The 20,322-nt window shown below is 37.9% G+C and overlaps 1 protein-coding gene across 1 annotated transcript in view; it reads left to right on the top strand.

Annotated features, from left to right (window-relative positions):
* Window positions 1-18,157, top strand: part of LOC308394739 (zeta-sarcoglycan-like) — a 378,502-nt gene extending 360,345 nt beyond the window's left edge. Inside the window, exon 8 of the mRNA XM_080879204.1 lies at window positions 15,582-18,157. Within this exon, the coding sequence (XP_080735330.1) occupies window positions 15,582-15,788 (207 nt within the window). The 3' untranslated portion in view covers window positions 15,789-18,157. The remainder of the gene's footprint in view (window positions 1-15,581) is intronic.
* Window positions 18,158-20,322: the final 2,165 nt, after the last annotated feature.

The following is a 20,322-nucleotide window of genomic DNA, read 5'->3' as shown; positions in this document are numbered from 1 at the left end:
AGTATGCGACCGGCTTTATTAAAGGTAAGCAAAAAAGAATATGTTGGCCACCCTCTGCTCAAAATTAGGGATGGGTATTAATAAGATTTTCACGATTCCAATTCCATTTTCAATTCTGTTTAACGATTCTATTCTTTATCGATTCTCTTATCGATTCTTTTTAAAAAAGGAGAACACTAAGATCGATTAGCTTAGAACTTTGTTTTATATCTTCTCTTTGAACAAGGGTCCCCAGGAAAAAAAAATTGTAAATGTAAAATAATAAAATAAATATTCTTCTGTAGCAATAACAAAGTATAAAATAAATTATCCAGTAATGTCCCTGCCTACAATTAAACGCATTCACTTACCGAAAATCGGGGCATCTGCTGTGGCAAATGGGTGCAAGCCTTTTACCACAAACCTAGTCACTGCTCGGTGACATTCGTCTATCATGGCCTGAAAGGAGACGCTACCGGTAGACTGCAGCGAGAACTGCCAGCATCTGAGCCAGCCAGACTCTGTCTCTCTCATCATGGTCACCTAAATGCACAGTAATGGCAGGTTTTGTAATAAGGCAGATCGCACTAACATAATATGCACTGTTAGTTGATTATTTACCTTATTTACCAAACTTTTGAGCGTTTGAGTCGCTTAGGCGCCGTGTTTCCTCCCAGGTAAATGACGCTCCGCAACGTGATGACGTCATTCGGGGCGACTGGAATCGATAAGGGAATCGTTTGCAAAAATGGCAAACAATTTCAAGGAATTGAAACAGTGGGAACAGGTTCTCAACAAGAACCGGTTTTCGATACCCATCCCTACTCAAAATATACCTCTCACCCCTTTTTGTTTATCCTCCCGGTCGACTAAAAGACGCGCAGCCACGGTAATTGTACAACTAATGGTGGTGGTGCGTGTATGCGCCCAGATCAGCTGTTTGCGGCCCGGGACGGTGTAACTCCGTCACATCATGTATAAATCTTATAAAGTTGTATCTGTCTTGTGTGAAACTTGTATGAAAAGCATACAAGAGTGTAAATAGATATAAGATCCCTTGAAAAATTATATAAATGAAACTTGTATGTTTTGGATACTTCCTAAAACAATATATGAAAGTAATGAGAAAGTGGCCACTTTCATGAGTAAATCATATAAGCCTTATATGATTCACTATATGAAGTAGGCCACAACGTATGCAAGTTTTTTATAAGTTTTTACTATTTCTTTTCCATATGGGTAACACTGGCCTTTCCCATGATGATGTTCCAGACGTACCTTTTGTGGAGCAGTTTGTACTTGCAAAGTATTTTTCTGTAGTTTCTCTTTCATAAAAATGTTCTCCTTCTGATGTCTCTCCTTGGTCTGTGCTGTCATTCTGTTTCCCAAGAGAAACACATCTGTAGAACCTATGCCTTTATATATTATGATTGACGGATTACTGTTATGTTAGATTACTCACATTATCACATCATCAGACCTTATGTTAATTTGCCCTTGTAAATCTGGCCCCTAAAGAGATGGGATAATAAGCAGCTTGAAAGGCAGGAAAAAAAATAATTTTAACAAATGGCATCCAGGGTTTATTCTAAAGATCATACTGTACCCTTGAGCCATTTTATCACAATGAAGCCCAATGATGCAATGTCTAGAGAAGCTCCATTTGAAAACGGTCCATTATGAGGGGATGTGTTATCCGTATAGAAGAACATCTGATTGATACCTAGATTACAGATTCAAGTTCATACCATTTTTTCTGGCATTTATGAATGTTACAATCAGTGACATTTTTCATATAAATTTCATATTCTTTTACTGCTTCATCCAACAGTGGTTTTGCATTTCGCATGACCTTTTCCAGTTATCCCCAGTTAACCACATCCACCTCAACATGACCCTGTGAAACCGAAAGAATTGTCTATACTGGTTAAAAGATCAAGAAAATAAACATATTACAGTGTTTTCTTTCATATCTGCATGAACCGCATGCACACTCAACAATATTCTCAGCTTTTTATAAATTTGAGCTGCGGTCTTGTTCTAATACAGAACTTGGACTTGCTTTTTAGTTAGTTTTTTTTTTAAGCAACTAATATCTTCAACAATTTTTAAACTTTTTATAAGTTAACCATCAGATTGAATCCCTGAATTTCCTTCAGTAGTAAGTTTGGTGGGGTATAAAGGTTGTTTGGGTTTTTTACATGGGCTCCTGGTAAATCCACCTACTTATTAAAGAACATTTATCATGACCCGTATTTCCCTTTGTGTTCCACTTTGGGCAACACCTAAAGGTATTGCAGTGATACCACACAGGAATATTCAAATACATTAGAAAAAAAAATCTCAGCTCTGTTCTGTAAAGATTCACGACTGAATGGCAACCAAGCTTTTCTTTAAAAACAAAAAATACATACATTCTAAAAAGAAGACTTTATCCAAAAGCATTCCTTTTCATCCAGTCTCATACAAGCGTTCCTCGACTGCTGACACCATCAAATGAACAGAGAAGAGCGGATGAAGGGAGGATAGAAGGGGGATCGGATGAGCAGGAGGTGGAGAAGGATGGCAGAAAATAGATGTTTCTGTCGATTTTGCAGGAGAAAATAAAGGCGTGCAGGACAGCAAGGCTTAAAGCCAAATCAATGTTGTCAGCAGCTGGCACTTAAGAAGAGGCCATTAAAGTTTAAAAAGTTTGGAAAGCAGTGCTGGAATTAGGGCCAAATGGGTTAGAGGTAGGGGAGCGCTGGCTTCCATTAAAATCAAAGCCAACGAGAGCTGACAGATCCTCTCAGGATTCTTGCAGTCCTCCTGTGTTTTTTTTTTTATTGTCTTCTCCCCTTTTGTCATCTCTCTCTCTCTTTCTGTCTCTTTCACTCTCCCTTTGTCGACACTTTAGTCTATGTGAGCTTTCTATTCTTTTAATTCTTGTTACTTCTCACCTTTGCGTCTTCATAACTCAGAAATCACTGTCCCTCTGTGATAACCACAGACTGTAGTAAAAGATGGACAGAGCTTTTGGGGCTAAAGTAGGAAGTCCCTAAACCTGTTTTCTGGGCCGCTCCTGGTTGCAAAACTATTTTTAAATCCCTGTAGAACCAGAACCACGTAAGCTAGCGCAATCATTTTTTTTGCATATGAAACAGGAGGAATTGTACTTACATCTTATGCCATCAGCTTGTCCTAAGTCATGGTTTCCTTCCACATATGGCTTTGCAGCAACAAAAACATAATATTCCAGAAACACGCTTTGCCGATCCGATCAGCTGTTCATAACACTTCCTACGTTGGAATAGACGTCAGCGTGAACTGTCGCATGTCCGCCATTACCTGCCCGAAACCGGAAGTGATGTCATTTCGCGGAAAATGTAGGGGTTTTTTTTGGGGGGTTTTTACCATCGGGGCCTCATAAGCCTATACTGGCCTTTTTATAAGTCATGTTTGACTTGATGCTTTTCTGAATAGTTTCTGGGATGCTTAAAACTCAAATTGCGCTGCTGGAAATAGTTTATTTTGATGCATATGCTGTTTTTTGGCAAATTTGGCAAAAAATGAAAGAAAGAAAAGGAAAAATGATTTTTAATTTTTTTGTAGTTTATTGCACTTTTTTGCAATTTATGTAGTTATTATGGACTTAATGCATACATATTATTAAAATTTGGGCTATAACGGTTGTATCGACGTATAGCAACTTGAAATGCTCCCAAAAATGCTCCCAAGCATTTCACTGCATATCGTACTGTGTATGACTGTGTACGTGACAAATAAAATTTGAATTTGAAAATGGCACTGCAGCATGTAAAAATATAAAGATAAGCTCTGGCGGATGTGATTCTGTGGTAGGTCTTAAAGGGTTAACTAATTGAAGGTTGATAAACCTGAGTATACGTTAATGCGATGGTCAAATTGCTAGCATATGAGCATACACAGTCCCTCGGTTTTTGAGTCAGATCAACTCCCTTTCATTATATCTTCAGTTTGAAGCTGCACATCAGGACTTTAATAACCAATGGGCATATCCATATCCATCTTTTTATATACAGTCTACAGTTATAAGTGAGACTGTTTCTATCCGAGAACAGAAAAGTATTTTGCAATAATGTCCGTGTTTATTGAAAGGAAGAGAGAAATAACATATTCAAGTTAATTTCTATGCAAATTAAACCTTGAAAGAAAGTCTTGACATTGTTTTTACTCAGATACTTTGTTATTGTTTTGCGGACACCCTGGCCCTAATAAGGGAGCATAACAGTTTGGAGGCTCATGCAGGAACCACTAAAATCAGTTTGGAAGGAGTCAAGTTGAAAGGAACATAAATGAAATGATGCAAGAAGACATGTATGCCACATAATATGCACTTACTTAATTGTCTATTCTATTTCATTTTTTTATATTCTGTCCCACAGGAGGTACTCACCATTTTACTCACCATTCACATAATGAATGGTGAGTAAAATTAGAGTAAAATTACTCACCCTTACTCATCATTCACATAATGAATGGTGAGTAAATTCCCAACATTTTGAACCACTGGACTTGTATTTTCTAAAGCAATGCACTTCTATCATTAATGTGGCTTCATTTTATCTGGATGACTGCTTTAATGTTAACATTTTAAAGACTTACAAATAACTTTGGTAGGTGAGTGTCTGTGAAATAGGGAATACGTAAGCACTTAGATGTGGGAGTTCAGTAGCTCAGACTAGTTATTAAAAATTCAGAGCAGAGAAGACTGCCAAATGAATACATTAAAAAAAGTGAGAAGTGTCTGAAGTAAGCTGAAGTTTGCAGTGAACAAAGTCACAGGAGAAATTTGTACTAGATCAGGTCTGGCTGAGAAGAAAACAGTGGAAAGACAAAGCCTGACCGAGAGCGCGAGGGATGTTGGGAGCACAGCAGACGCAGAGTAGGCACGTGCGGAAAACAACAGATGAAGTCGAGTAACCAAGCATACAGGATTCAACATTTCAGTCAGGAGCAGTAAACATACAAGGAACCAACAAACTTGACATAAGTAGCCAAGTTTGCTACCAAACAAGCACACAGAATAATCTAGCGAGCACTGAATAAACACTGGGGTAGATATGCTACTGAGGCTGATTGAGTGATTAAATGCATCTGTGCCAAACTGGTAGTTGCCAAGAGCTGGAAGGAGGTGCTACACAGGGCAAAATACAGACACAGAAAAAAAAAGCAGGGGCAAGAAGAAATGAAAAGGAAGACACAGAAGTCCTCATGAAGACTGAGCTGCATAGCGTTGGAGGTGAGCAAAATTAATAAGACACTTTTGTTGTTACGTAAAAAGTACAGAAATATGTTCCAGTAAGGCAGACCTTCCCAAAGTGTGGGGCCCGCCCCCTAGGGGGGGCGCAGAGCCATTGCAGGGGGGGCGCGGCATGAAAAGGGAAAAAACAAAACAACGCTTGGACACTGCTAGCACGGGGCGCCCACACAAACGCAAAGCAGGAGATGAAGCATAGCTGAATATGTTTCCAAACCAACTTCATTCTAAGCCAAAGACTCGAAAATATGGTGAAGCATATCTTCCCTTTGGCTTCCCCTGCAGAATTGGTTTTCCCTGCGTCGAGAGCACGCGCTGGGCTGTTTAAATCACGGACAAACTGTCAGGGCTCTGTGTGCGGGCAGGCGGAGATGAGGATCCAAATGCAGGACTCGGAAAACAACTCAAAACCTCAGCTTTATTGCTGGCAAGAAAACAAAACATGAAGTGAAGACTGAACACTGAGACCAAAAAAGACACAGGCATAATCTGATGGTACGATGCAACACTGGGTTGAGGACAACACAGGGCTAATATACACAGGGTGGTAATCAGGGAATGGGTAACAGAAGGGAGACACAGCTGGGGGAGATCAGGGCTAATGAGACGGGGGAGCTAAGCTGCACACGCTAACATAAGACAAAGACTTTCACAATAAGACAGGAAACAAGAACCACTAAATAAAGATGCAGACACGACACTGAGAGACAGACTAGACACTGAACAGAAACTGCAATACACATGAGAACCCAAAACCTAAGAACTGATCCCTCACCAAGAATAACAGAAACAGATCTATAATGATAATAATAATAAACAAAGCACCAGAACATCAAAAAACAATCCATAATGCAAAAATAAACCAAAATATAAGAAATTCAAAATGCTGGGTCAACACTGACCCAGAACCGTAACAATGGAGCAAAATGTGGGTGTGTGTGGTTGGAGGATGTGTTTGTGATTGTGCATGTGTGTGTGTGCGTGCGTGCGTGGGCGGGGGCGAGGGGGGGGCAAATATTTTTCTTTTAAAACAAAGGGGGGCCCAGCAAAAAAAAGTTTGGGAACCACTGCAGTAAGGGAAGCTACAAACAATTAGAATGCCCTTGAGTAAGGTCTATGAGTTCTAACAGTGGCAGTTTTCCAGTGAAACTACAACTTTGTAAATAGAAATCATTCATTTATTTACTAAGTGGGAACAAAATCAACTGCAGTGATGTGTTTTCCATAAATGCAAGACATATAAATTCCATGATGACTTCCCCATCTGTGGGCAGGGTGTTAGTCCCATTTTTAACAATTTATTACATGCAGAAATCACACAAACCATTGTAGTTTACATACTGGTTTGCAGACGCTAAAGAGCTTTTGCATGCTCATACATTGGTGTAGAGTTTGCTTTCATTTGCAAAATGTGTAATAATGAGAAATAGAAAGTGACTTCATGTTGCATATTGCTGCTTGCATGTTGAATATTACTGCATTTGTTTATTTAACCTGGCGTCCACATATGTGGACATCACATTTTGGGTTGTCTAGACCAAAATACTAAATTTTGCTCTACAGCAGCCTGATATCACTTACGAGGACATTATACTGCACTGTTCTATCAAAATTTAAGACCAATGTCCTCATATGTGCATCTCATTTTTGTCAGGAACAAAAATCAGGTAAAAAAAAAAAAATCTGGCAATTCTTTGTTTTTACATTCTTCAGTTCCCAATATGCCCAAAGTTCAAAGAGAAATTAAAAATGCATGATATGGAAGAGTTCGGGTCTTAGGAGGTTAAAGATATCATTTTTTCTATATGTAAAGGTGTGAATGTGGTATACCAATTTCACACCTCCCCTGTCACCAGGAAGTGGAATCCACAAAGCTGTATTATCATGTTGTTGGCACAACAAAACCATTTGGTCTTTACTATGACTGCTATTATTACTATAATCATTATATAGGGAGTGCACGTTAATTTTTGTTATCATGGTGATAATAGGAACTAGTTACTATGTTTAAATACAATTTTTAGATAACTGAATTTAATTTAATTAGTTCAACCACATGTATTTTAAGTGTGGGCTGTATTTTCTCACCTCAGGAGCAAGAGCTGTGTGAAGTCTGAAGCAGTCTGAACAAATAAGACAAATAAAAAAAAAATGAAGACCAAAATCTCTAAATGCAGAATTAAACCTGATAAAAACCGACAACTTTTTTCACTTGCAGCTTTTTTGGCAAAGTTTCTTGATCACCTTAAACACTTTCAAAAGATGTCTACAATACCCAACATGGCACATTTGCACATCTGTATGTGCTTTCTACCAGTGAGTTCAGCGAGGTGAAATCAGGTCAGCTTACACAAACTTTTGACAAAGTTAGGTTACCATGGAGTTTTATTGTTTGTTGACACAATGATGGGGCTTATTAAGAAACTGTAGCCTGGAGGTATTATTGGGGTGGTACACTGGGACTAAATTTTTTTTTTCCTCACTACTTCATGTTTTACCTGCGGGTAAGGGAGAATAGTAAGTAAATTAGAATGCTGGCAGGGGGTAACTCGCTGTTGTACCAAGTGATGCTGTGCTGTGGAAGCCTCACAAACATATAACTATATACAAGTTAAATGCAAAACATGCACGCAAAATCTTCAACCCACAGATGAAGAGACGCACATGCATTTTTATGCACTGATACACACACATACACACAAACATGAACTCAAAGGACACGTCCACAGCTGCCCCCCTGCTCTCTTGGTCTCCAGAGCCTTTCTGTTTACTTCCAAAACTTGTTTTCATCAGAGTGTGAGGAATAGATTAACAGATATCTGCCAATAGCTCTAAGTAGTGTATGTTTTTTCAAAGGTGTGATTAATGGAAATTTATTAGCCTACTTCACACTCCCTGAGGTGATCGTCATAGATGTGTTTGTTATTTTGTCACTCTCGGTCTGAGTGTTTCATTGTGTGTGGGAGTTTTGTCTGTCTGTCTGTCTGTCTCTCTCTCTCTCTCTCATTTGTTTTACCATCTGTCGCTGCATATGTTTGGGGGCTCATTTATTCTGCAGCTCTTACTTCCTGCATTTGTTGTGTGTTTGTACACATCATTTTTATAGTCTCTCTTCTTGTATACCTGTAGAAGTTTGGGTGAATGAATTTGTCTATGCCTGCACCTGTGTGTGTTCTGAATGTGTTTGTTTGTATGGTACAGTAGAGTAGGCTGATATTGCTTTATGTCCCTGCTACATCTGGGTTACTAAACTCTCAGTCTCTCTCCAGCCTCTGTCATTTAGTCCGTTGTCAGCTCCCATTCCAGCGTCCGTCCATTCAACAAGCCTAATGGTCTGTGTAATACACTCAGAAAGCTTCACAGCCTCCCACCTATTGGTGTTGTTGGAGTGTGTGTGTGTGTGTGTGTGTGTGTGTGTGTGTGTGTGTGTGTGTGTGTGTGTGTGTGTGTGTGTGTGTGTGTGTGTGTGTTCCATATTTTGTAGAAATAGAGGTTCCTGACAAAGTCAAAAAGCCTTGATACAATAAACAAATGTATGTGATTTTTTTATGCATTTGAAATTTAAAATGGGTCGGTGCCGACCCTAACACGAGAGGAGGGTTAAGTCAGTTGATTATATTTTGACACTGGAAACCGAATATACTTATTCAGTTTCTCGCTGAAAAGGTTGATATGAAGATCAGTAAAATTCTCACATCTTTCAACAAACAGACAAAAAACTTTCTATGACTACCTGAACTCACAAGTTTCCATATTTTATCAGTTCATTTTATCAGTTCCCTATTAAACCCGGGGTATTTCTTAGCAGATGCCAGACATAATTGCAAAATGAAAGAGAAGTTCATAGGGAACCAATCAAATTCAGATTAGCCCATGGTTATTATAATAATAATAATAAAAAAAAAACGTATCTATTACCATTTTATTTATTATTATATTTTTGATGAAGGCAGCTACATTGCTTTCATTTTCCCAATAGCCACAGCTCATTTCTTCCTATACATGTCATACATTATGTGAATACTTTGGGGCATTCGATACAATAAATAAATGCAAGAATGAATCCATAAAACCCATTGCAAAGAGAGCCCATTCATTCTGAAATTACCACTTGGTTTTGTGGATGTGCCAATAAGGATTCGCTTTTAGCAGATGAAAAAAGTAGATAAAGACAGCCAAGAATGGTTTGAAAGGAAAAGGTAGTTGTGTAAAATCATTTTTAATATAATTTGACAGCTGCTTTAATGACAGTGATGCCAGAAACTATATTTATACACCTTTTTAGGACACTGACAACTGAGAAGTATCATGCTACTTACACACATTCAAGTGCAGAAAGTGTCCTCTAGGTATTTGTAGAAAATGAAAGATGGCATTGTTTGCATTTAATGGAAAACCTTATGGCGGTAATAAAATAAATTCTTGAAAAAAAAACTTTTTTCTGGCTTTTTTACTCTTATGTGCTTTACTTTTGCAGATGCAATTTTGCACCCTCGTTTTTGTCCTTAACTATTCTTCCTCATGCATCTGGTTTCATCTTAAATACACCTAAAAAGGTGTCCTAAAAAGATGTTTTTTCTCCTTTGAAACAACTCCACTGTATACAGAGAGCTCTTTTTCTCTCTCCTGGTCTCTTTCCAGATGTTCTATCTCTGATATGTCCTCTGATGTTTTGCTCTCTCCACCTCCCTTCTTTTTTAATCCCAGAAAAATCTTGTCCTTTCACCGCCACCACGTCCCCCTTCTCTCTTTCAGCTAACTTGCCTTCAACCCTTTTGTTCCTTTGTTTTGCCAAAGGAAATCATCCATGAAAAATGCTTTGAACCCCCATAATTGCTACTTCCTGCATGTTTCCGTCTTCTCAATGCCTTAGCAATGTGCTTGCTAAACTGCTGCTGGAAAGAGATGGGTGTAGACACATTTCCATTCATACTGTATCCACATAAACAGCCACCCACACAGACTTGTATATTTGGACTGAAATGTGCAAGGAATGCATATGACACACAGAAAACCAAAATTGCTATTTTTAGAGCTTTAGATTAACTTGTAAGATGACAATGTTTATATTTTATTTTAATTTTTTTTGTTTTATTTTGGAGACTACATTTTTTTTAAAGAATTCTGTACATTTAACTTGAAAGATGGAATATGTAGCTTACCAAAAGAAGTAGCATAAAAACCAAATTTGGACCAAAATGATGTTTTATCTTTGAGGACTATTTTAACTAGGTTATTACCGCATAACTGTTATAAACACACTATTACATACAAAGCGGAAAAAACAGCTGCAACTGTTGGCCAAAGACAAAAGGAAGAGGAGAAGAAGAAGGCATGTTTGGTGCCAGCGAGAGAGAAGGAAAGGCAGGACTGCAAAGGTTAGAGGAACAACTTTAAAAATAGGCTAAATGATGATGGTAAAGAGAGAGAGTTTGCTGATAGGATGGAGAGAAGGTAGATAAATTGTGTGCGCAAGAGACTAGACAGATGTGTGAAGCAAGGCAAGAAGCACTGGAGATGGATTCAAACTGTTAGTCTTTACTGTTTCAGTTCGCTTATATGTTATTTAATATTTAAATTAAATTGGTAGAGTTTGTCAAAAGAAAGAATATTGATTCTTCTGTTTATAATTATACCATTTTTTTTAATAACAATGACTATAAAAGTGAAATCTGAACTGGAGTGCTATTTAATCATGACGACGTGTACTTTGTGCAGTCATGGTAGTAACTTCAGTGCACCCCATGAAAATTAATAGTTTAATCATAAAAATAATGTGTAAAACACACACATTTTAATGTAATGAAGGCATGTCAGTAAGTACACGTATAAACAGAAGAAAGAATGAAAAGCACTTATTCATACTTGTTCACAAACAATATTATATTCACAGACACATCCTTTCCCACACTACTTGTTCTCAAGCACACACTGTCTCACGTGTATAGACAGCTAACGTCGAGCCACCTAATACTTACAGACACTTTCATTTAGAATGAATGTCATCACTAATCCGATCTTAAGCTTCATCAAATGACTTTCTCCCCTTTCTATCAATCCATCTGTCTGTCCATCCATAGTCTCACTTCTGTTATCCTTATTCCTTCACATAATCACCGTACATACATTTCTCTTTCTTGAATTTCCATCTTCTTCACTTCCTTTTTTTATTGATCTCTTCCTCGCTCTACCCTTCCTTGTAAGCCATTGTTACCCACTAATTGCCTTTTTGTCTTTCCAATGTCATATCCTCTTCTCCCCTTGTTTTCTTCCCCATTATTTCCTACTCTTCACCTCTATTTCCTCCAACTTCATCCTCTCTTTTTGCTGCACCATTTTGTTGCACTGATGTTTCTATTGTTTAGAGGAGAACCGATTTCCATTTCCTCTCTTAAACATGCATGCACCCAACTCTTGTCGCCGCCACATTCGAGTGCCGTACCCAAGTTTGTTTTAGATGTAGCTTTCTGTTACTGTGGCAAGTAGGTTGTTAGAATTAGATTTGGGCTCTGTTGCCAACCGTGACTGAGTCCTGCTCCTGTAAGGCTATAACTGAGCCCTGGCAGCTTTTGTTGGAAGCCAAAGGGAAGATGACAGGTGTGCACCAGGGACCTGTTAAAGGAATACCTTGACATTTAGAGATACTGCGGTATTTTCTTTTGTTCTATACATAAGTAAAGAAGTTCACACACCCGTTTTTTCACTGGCTCTTAAAGTGTCTCCTTTTCATTGTTACTATGTCTCATTAAAACCAATAGGCATGACAGGCTAATGAGATAGCTCTACACAGCTCTGTTAAAGAGGTTGCCCATTTTATTTAACACAAAATCATCTATTTCTTTTTGCCCATCTATTTCTACAGAGACAGAACTATGATATTAGTAACTTCTATTTTGTATTAAAGTCATTTTATCTACACTTGTTGGAGGCTAAGCGGTTCGAAGCTGTTGCCATTTTTTGTGTGAGACCAGTTACCATGGTTACGGTTGTGTGCCTTTCTTTAATGTTAGTAGAAGAATTATTATACCCTTTTTCACAAACACAATGCCCATGTCAAACTGCCCTACAGTAACAGAACAGACTGACTCTCCGCTTGTAATTTCCAAATTAAATGTCTGAACGGAACCGATCACTCCCCACTCTACAACTTGGTAGGCTCTTGACTGCAGAGTTACTGAAAATACGAATAAAAAGAAAGAACTTCTTTTAAATAAAATGAAATTATTAAGTGATGCTGAAGCCTATTAAGATACGAGGGAGCGCATTGGGGCTTGGAATAGCATTTACTGTAATCTGACTATTAAAACATTGATCAGGATTCATTTCTCATTTCAGTAAAATATACATTGTTGAGTGATGCAGAATTGATTCGATTATGACTTTATGAGTGTATTGCAGCAAGTGTAGGTAAAGGTAGTACTATAAACCATTTTAGAGATTTTTTTTATTTTTTTATTTTGTCTCTTGTGTGTAATGTTGATAGAGATCAGGCCATGTTTTAATTTTATGATTAATTAATTAATGTTGAGATTATGAAATTCCAGTTTTTATTTATTTATAGGAATTTGAGTCTCTTAAGTATCAAAGAAATCAACAATTTCAAAAGTTCTGCAGATTTGTCTTCATGTTAATGCATGTACTGCTTTTATCGAAACAGATACTCAAAGGAAACATAAGCAGCACACACAGAGCGCTTGAGTGTGTGTGTGTGTGTGTGTGTGTGTGTGTGTGTGTGTGTGTGTGTGTGTGTGTGTGTGTGTGTGTGTGTATACACTATATGTACGGATGTTGTTTATACAGCTCAAGATGTGCCCCGTCAGCTAACGTGAAATCATTAGTTATACTAATTGGTTCCTCACTACCGGCGTATCTTAATCCCTCATTCCTCTCTTCCTCTTTTTCCTACATTCATCTATTTCCCTCCTTCTGTGTCGCCTATCTTCTTCAAACCACTTCTGATATGACATTTTGTCTCTCACTCTTTTATCTGACCCTCCTTTCCATCTCTTCTACCTTACTCTTGCACTCATGGCAATTATATTCACACTTTTTCACTTCCCCTGTCCTCATTTCTAAAATGAAGTAGACAAATAACAGGGATGCAGATGTCTGCTGAGATTACCGTCCAGCCTGTGGGTATGTGTGAGAGAGCGAGAAATAACAAGCAGAGTTTCCTTGAACATTACAGAGTAAATAAATAGGCAAGTGAAGCTGTCAATAGAAGCGAAGATTGTCTAATGATTATTGCTTAAAACTCACCTTGTATCTTATGAAGACAGGAGAAAATAAGGCAGACAGAGCAAAGGAAAAAACAGATAGTTTTTAGAAACAATTGTGTTTTTTTTAGCTGTCCACAAAGTTGTAATTAAGGCTAATACATCAATAGCTGAAAATGAAACTGTGTTCTTTTTTGATTACTGTAATCTCTTGTGATTCTTTAGAACATGATTTTTATGACTGGGAAGCCACATCACTCTGTGCAGCCTGATAGTGGATTATACAGTATGTTTTCAGTAACTGTGCTTGATTATGGTTCAAAATGTATTTTCAAAAAATCAAACCAAGGTTATCATGTTAATCTACTGAACTACTTCTGATCTTATAATGTTCCAACATTAGAGTGCAATGCATTTTTGATTTTTTGACTGGGTATTTCACTAAGCTTGTCTGGACACATAACCCAGATCCAGTGACACCAACAAGAAGCTGCTAAAAAACAGTGATTAAGTCCATCAAAGGATGCATTAAAATAAATTAAAAGTGGCCTTTATTGTTTTGTTGTTTTGTTTGGTTTTGTTTGGGTTTTTTGTTTTTCTTTTTGTTTTGTTTGGGGGGTTTTTTGGGAGGGGGGGGGGGGCGGTGTTTGCTTGCTTGCTTGTATGTTTGTTTGTTTGTTTTTTTGGGGGGGTGCATTTTTTGTATCAGCTTGCTGAAAACTGTACAAAGGTTCAAACACTGGAAATTATTTGTTTAGCTAACTTGACATCCAGATATAGCAAAGAAGTGTTTAAGTATCAAATATTATTATCCTTATATTTATTTTTGTGTTAATATCAATAAATATTTACTTGATTTTAGAGAATCCAAAATAAACGACAACAAAAAAAATCACTGAACACAGATTTGAAAATATGTTTTTTTGAGTGATCTCATGTTCAGATATGAATATTTGTTGGATGCTTTTTTGGTATTCAATAATGTTACTGACCTTGCCAACTAATATAATAATCAAATTATTCTCTTTTAGAAACAAGACACATGGAACTTTGCTGGCCTTTTGACCCTGTTCTTACTTTATTTTTATTTTAACTTGTTTGCATTTTTCTGTGTAATTTTGAGTATGAACTACTTTTGGACTTATTGAGATTTTTTCCCCCCTTTCAATCTGTAGTGGTTCAGTCCAGTAGTGGTGGTACTGGCTTAACCAGTCAGCTAGTACCACCTTGTTAAATGCTAATTGGTCAGCATTTGCAAATGTGTGATTGGTCCACTTTCTTCTGTTTCCTGTTTTTGTGTTTAAACACAAACTGTTTGATATTGTGCAATGAACCTGATGAAGGCCACAAGGCGAAATGCGTTGGTCACCCAATAAAGTTGTTCCCTAATACTTTAAGTTTCTCTGGAGTCTTCACATCATCAGATCTTTGTCTTCTCCATGCACCTTGGAAGTAAATGAACTTGTGCAAGTAAATTTTGTTGGCCTTTCAACCCTTTAAGAAGTCTGTTAAATTTCAAATAAGCATATGTTTTTAAAAGAAACTATAGAATTCAGATTCAACAGTTTGTGATCATTTTTTTTAATTAAATGTGGCGCTTAAATCATCTATCTTAGACAGTCTTATTCTTTTAAGTCTGATTTGTGATAAGTGTGATACAATATCAAATCACCTGGAAAAAAAGAGCTGCTTCCAGTGTGTTTTTTTTCTGTTGCATGCTAGTACTTCACTTCTCTTTTCTCCCACTGATTTCCTTCCATTTCTCATAATCTATCTTGCTCTCTGCCTCATTCACTCCCACCCTACCTCTTTATCAAAAGAGACCTGTTCTACATAGAAATTCCTTTTTGTGTCTTCATAGATCTTTCATGATGACAACCGTAGTCAACAGCAAGAAGTAGTCATTGCCTTCAGCAATGTGACCTCTCTTTCGACGCACCAAGCATTCCTTGGTTCCCTTTTTTTTCTTTTTCCCTTTTTCAAATTCTCTTTGTTTGTGCATTACTTTCAGCACCAAGACCATCCCTAAGAGCTTTGCCCCCTACAGCTGGATTCTTTGTAACTTTTGTTTCCATGTTTTATGCATGTTTTTTCTTTTATGTTTACAGATCTTTCTAGATGCCAACACTATCAGACTGGGCAACATTCCCCTTGGTAGTGCTGTGGATCCCCTGGAGGGAGCGCCTGCAGGTACCACCTACACCAAACAGACTGTGTACGAGCTTTGTGCCTGTGCTAACGGCAAGCTCTACCTGTCCCCTGCTGAGAAAGGCTCTACTTGCCAAACCACCAGTAACTTTTGTCTCTGGAGCTGAAAGCGGGAGGTCGAAATACACACGGGACATATGGACGATTGAGTTTGAAGCTAATATAGCCAACAGACTGAATCACCATGGATTTATGGCTTGATGGGAAGCTTTTGCCAGCTAACAGACTGAATCAGCATGAACTGTAACAAGGCGACAATTTCATGTCTGTTCACCAATCAAATAATATGGATTACAGCTTGGCAGGAAGCTAATGGTTGCTAACAGGCCAAATCAACATAGACTGTAGCTCGGTGTTAAGCTAATGCCAACTAAAGGACTAAATCAACAGAGACTAGAGCTTGAGCAAAGCTAATACCAGCTCACTGGTTGAATTAATGTGTTGGTGGGTAGCCAATGCCAGTCCAGAGCATGGATAACTTTGTGGGACACAAAAGCCAACAAGATCAGCTGATGGGTTTCATGCTTAGACCACTCTTGGACATATGTGAGCAGTCTCATTCTGGGGCTGTTGTTGAGTGTCTTTCCCATTGTTTAATTGCTGCCATGATGATTGCTGAAGGTCGCAAAGACTTTGGGGTTTTTTTTTATGAACAGCAACCTTTGTGTGTTCAGAAAATAGCCAACATGTCCTGACAAAACATACACTTGTTGCTATAATATGATGAAGGAACACATACTTGGCAGTGACATGGACATGAAAACTTGGTTATCAGTTGGCTAACAGACATCAATGATGACATTTGTTTACCCCAGTGGGTAGCTAACAAGAAAATCAAAATATAGTTTTGTCTCTAGGGAAGCTAAGGCTAGCTAACGGACCAATCTATACCAGAAAGGCCTTCTCCCTCTATTTCCTCTCCAGCCCTTCAACTCAAACATTGACATGTGACTCTTCTGCATTAATCCGCACCTGATAGTAAAAATGTTCTCTATCCCCACTTTTCATATGATAACTAATGCAAATTATTGTGATTTAACCATTGTATTCACCAGCTTCTTTTCCTAGTATTTTTTTTACATTCTTCATATCTATTTTTACTTTCTTTTAGTTTTTTCTGATGAAATCTTTTACTTCTTCTCTTTTTTCCCAATCAATGTTTTTGTATTCCTTTATCATTTCATATTTTGCAAATGTGCCCCTCTCCATGCGCTAGTTATTTGTTCTGTCTATGCACCTACTAGCACTGTTCAGGTAAGGAAAAGGCCTATCTATTTCTTCCAGCAGTGTAGTTTAAAAATGAAAAAAACGCCACATACAGACTGCTTCGACTTCCTCCTCCACCATTGTCTCCACGTCTTTTGTTTCTCACAAGTTATTCTATGTGGACATATGATGGTTAGCTACAGACAGCAAATGGAACATAAAAAGGGAGGAGAAAATGAGATATCAGTCTTCGATCATACTCAGGTAGGTGCTGTAGCAGACAGACCACTTTCTGGTATAGGGCCAAACTTCCAACGCCAGGCAGAGGCAGCAGTCAGCTGAAAGACAGACCAATTTTAGTCCTCTTATGGGGTATTATACGTCTTCATCCAGGCTGTCTTGTCGGTCATACTGTCTTTACATCTTTTTTGCTTGACCTTTCTGCTTTTCATGCCAGGTTTGTGCTCTTCCTTCTCAGCCACCAAGAGACATTTTCACTCTTTGTGCTCAGTCCATTTTGTCCTTTCTGTATTTTATTGCAGTATGCCTGCCACTCACTATTCATTGTTTATCTTCCCAGTTAAGAAGCATCTCACCTGTTTATCTCATATTTTTATCCCAATCATCAATCAACTAGCATACATTAATGTTGTTTCCACATCCTATCCATTATGCTTTCTCCAGTCTAAGTTGAAAATGTCCCTCTATAGTCATTCAAAATATCTCTAAATCTGGGCAAGAAAATGTGGAAATCTTGGGAAATACTATTTTGGGGTGTATTTTTGTTTTTTATATTATTCAGTCAGTCCCAGAAGGGGGATCAGTGTGAATGGCCATGAGCTGGTTAACCTGGTGCCCAAAATCTGTAATGGCTGGCGGAAAAAAAATTTGTGTGGAAGAAATCCCCCTGCAAGAAGTGATGGATGGGTTTGGTTTATATGTGTATGGACTCAACGAGAATAAGGCCCTGCAGCTTACTTTCTTTTTTAAACAAAGCGATACACAGGTGCCTTTGCTACTGTTGGTAAAAGCACATCACAGTCTGAACATTCACACTACCCTCAGTGGACCATCTGCAAGTGTCTCTGAACTATCTATTTTATCAATCTACCTATCTAGTTTGTTTTCCCTTTCTGCCCCTTCCCTCCTGGTTTTGTAGAACTCTCAGTATATCCAGCTGAACAATGAATAATTCAATCATTTAAAGTTTAATTTTCTGATGTGTTCCCCTATGGTTTATTCTTGATAATAAAAAAGCACAAATTATGCCATGTATATAACAATACCAATAAAATACAAAATAAAATAGTATTGTTTTTAAAAAGAATCTCTTGAACTGGTGTTGTAATTAGTATGTAACCATCACTTTTTTATGTTCCTAACAATGTTTTTTTAAGGTATATAGAACATCGAGAAGCACTTGGTCAGACAAGAACACAACTATCTTCTGGGACTTTTTATCTTGGGAAAGCTATACCATATTTAACCCTGCTCTTATCCTTTTCTTTGTCTGCTACCTTTTACCTGAAGAACTTGGTTTCAACAGGAGAAGAATTTGAAAGACCGCTGCCAGCTGTATCGCTCAATTACAGTCTGACAACTCACTTTAACAATACATAAAGCAGAAAGGTTGGTCTTGCACTAGAATGCAAACATGGCCAGAACTGCTACCAAAGATAAGCTGAGAATATAACTGTCTGTTAAGGACACCATCACTTTGCCACGTCATTCCAAAGAAAATAGTTTTATGGGTTGTTTTTTTTGCTATATTATTAATTGAACATGAATAAAACTAAATGACTATCATTGCATCATTTCAGATGGACTTTGACTGGGCAGTTGTGACACCTTGATGCTTTTCGTTGTCAGCTCTTCTGCTGTAAATTTGCTGTTGTGCTTGGGATTCTTGTCCTGTTGCATGGCCCAGTTTCAGCCAAGGTTAACCTTTTTCTCCCATAAAGATCACAACTGACATCGTCCCCTTGTACCCTTGATTTCACATTTTGACCTCTCAGTGTTTATCAATAAAGATGTGGTTTGACGACCATTAGCATACTTTCCAGGATTTTCTAGGGGTAACTACACAGGCAATGACCACCCACACTAACTTTTGATGCACACCTAGTTATTTTGTTATGTAAGCATGCCTGAAATGTGGATGAAACTGCTTGGTTCAGAAAAGAGCTTTGAGGGTTACTCCTAGTAGGCTTTCAAAGGATAAAGGGCATACTTTCAATCAAATTGTGTCAGATTTTACTCCAGAGTTCATGGTTGACTCGGTGACTGCAAGGTATCCAGATCCTGGCTCTAAAATACCCAAATCATCACCCCCTCCTCCACTGTGCTTGACAGGTGGTATGAGGTGTTTGTGCTTGTATCCAATGTTTGTATTTGCTCGGATGTCTACTAATGGGAAGATTGGCAACTCACTTGAAAGTTTTCCATTTGTGAATAATCTTTTTCATTGTAGAATGTACAGTTGTTTGAAAATGGCCTTATAACCTTTTCCAGATCAATGGGAAGGAACAATTACTTCTTTAAGATCACTGCTGATGTCTTTTCCCATTGGGTATTGTGTCAACTCAACTAAATGCTCAAGCAGGGGTGATTTTAGGATCGAACATTTATGGAAGCCAAGCCCCCAATTATAATATCACACATATTCCCCTTGCAATGGACTATGATGCTGGCAAAACATATTCAATCATTTTCACATCTCAGTTTGTACTGTCGTGTAAAAAAAAAAAAAAAGAAAAAGATTCTGAATGAATCATCACAGTTTTTACTATAATACAGGGTGGATACTTGAGTTATCAAACTTGAGGCAAAGGCATGTTGATCAGGATTTCTTTAAGTAAAGTTAAAGAACTATTTTTAGCAAATACGAGGAGAAACTTGCACGGTTTGTTTCAGAGTCTTTTCACCACGTAAAGGCACTAAGAAGGGCAACAATTAAGGCAGTATTTTTTTTTTGAAGTAACAGGTCATTTTAAATGCAATGTTTCGATCAGCTTGTACTGAGGTATCTCAGAGATTAATTGTGCAGCTAAACTACTGTACACTGACAGAAATGGGGAAAAAACTTTAGACTTTAGACCACCTAAGATCAAAGTGGCATGTACGTTGGCTTCAAAATGCATTTCACATCCATGGTATAAATGGTATACTGTTAGAGCAGGGGATGGAAATCAGCCAAGATTGCTCCTGAAACTTCTGCTTACATCTTGTTGAATTCAGCTGTGTGACTCCACAAAGAGCAGTAAACCTCAGAGCAGAAGCAGGTCAGCTCATCACACCCTGTACACCAAGAAAACATACTAGAGCTTACAATAGGAATGAATGTGAGTTGTGATCGTTTTCACCTTGCTCAGCTACTAAAACAGATCTTAGGATTCTGCCACCTGCCAAATGTCACTTTAACCCCTGAGTATACAC

This window comes from Rhamphochromis sp. 'chilingali' (assembly GCF_963969265.1).
Source record: "Rhamphochromis sp. 'chilingali' genome assembly, chromosome: 4".
Taxonomy (NCBI): domain Eukaryota; kingdom Metazoa; phylum Chordata; class Actinopteri; order Cichliformes; family Cichlidae; genus Rhamphochromis; species Rhamphochromis sp. 'chilingali'.
This window is presented reverse-complemented; position numbering and strand designations above follow the sequence as displayed.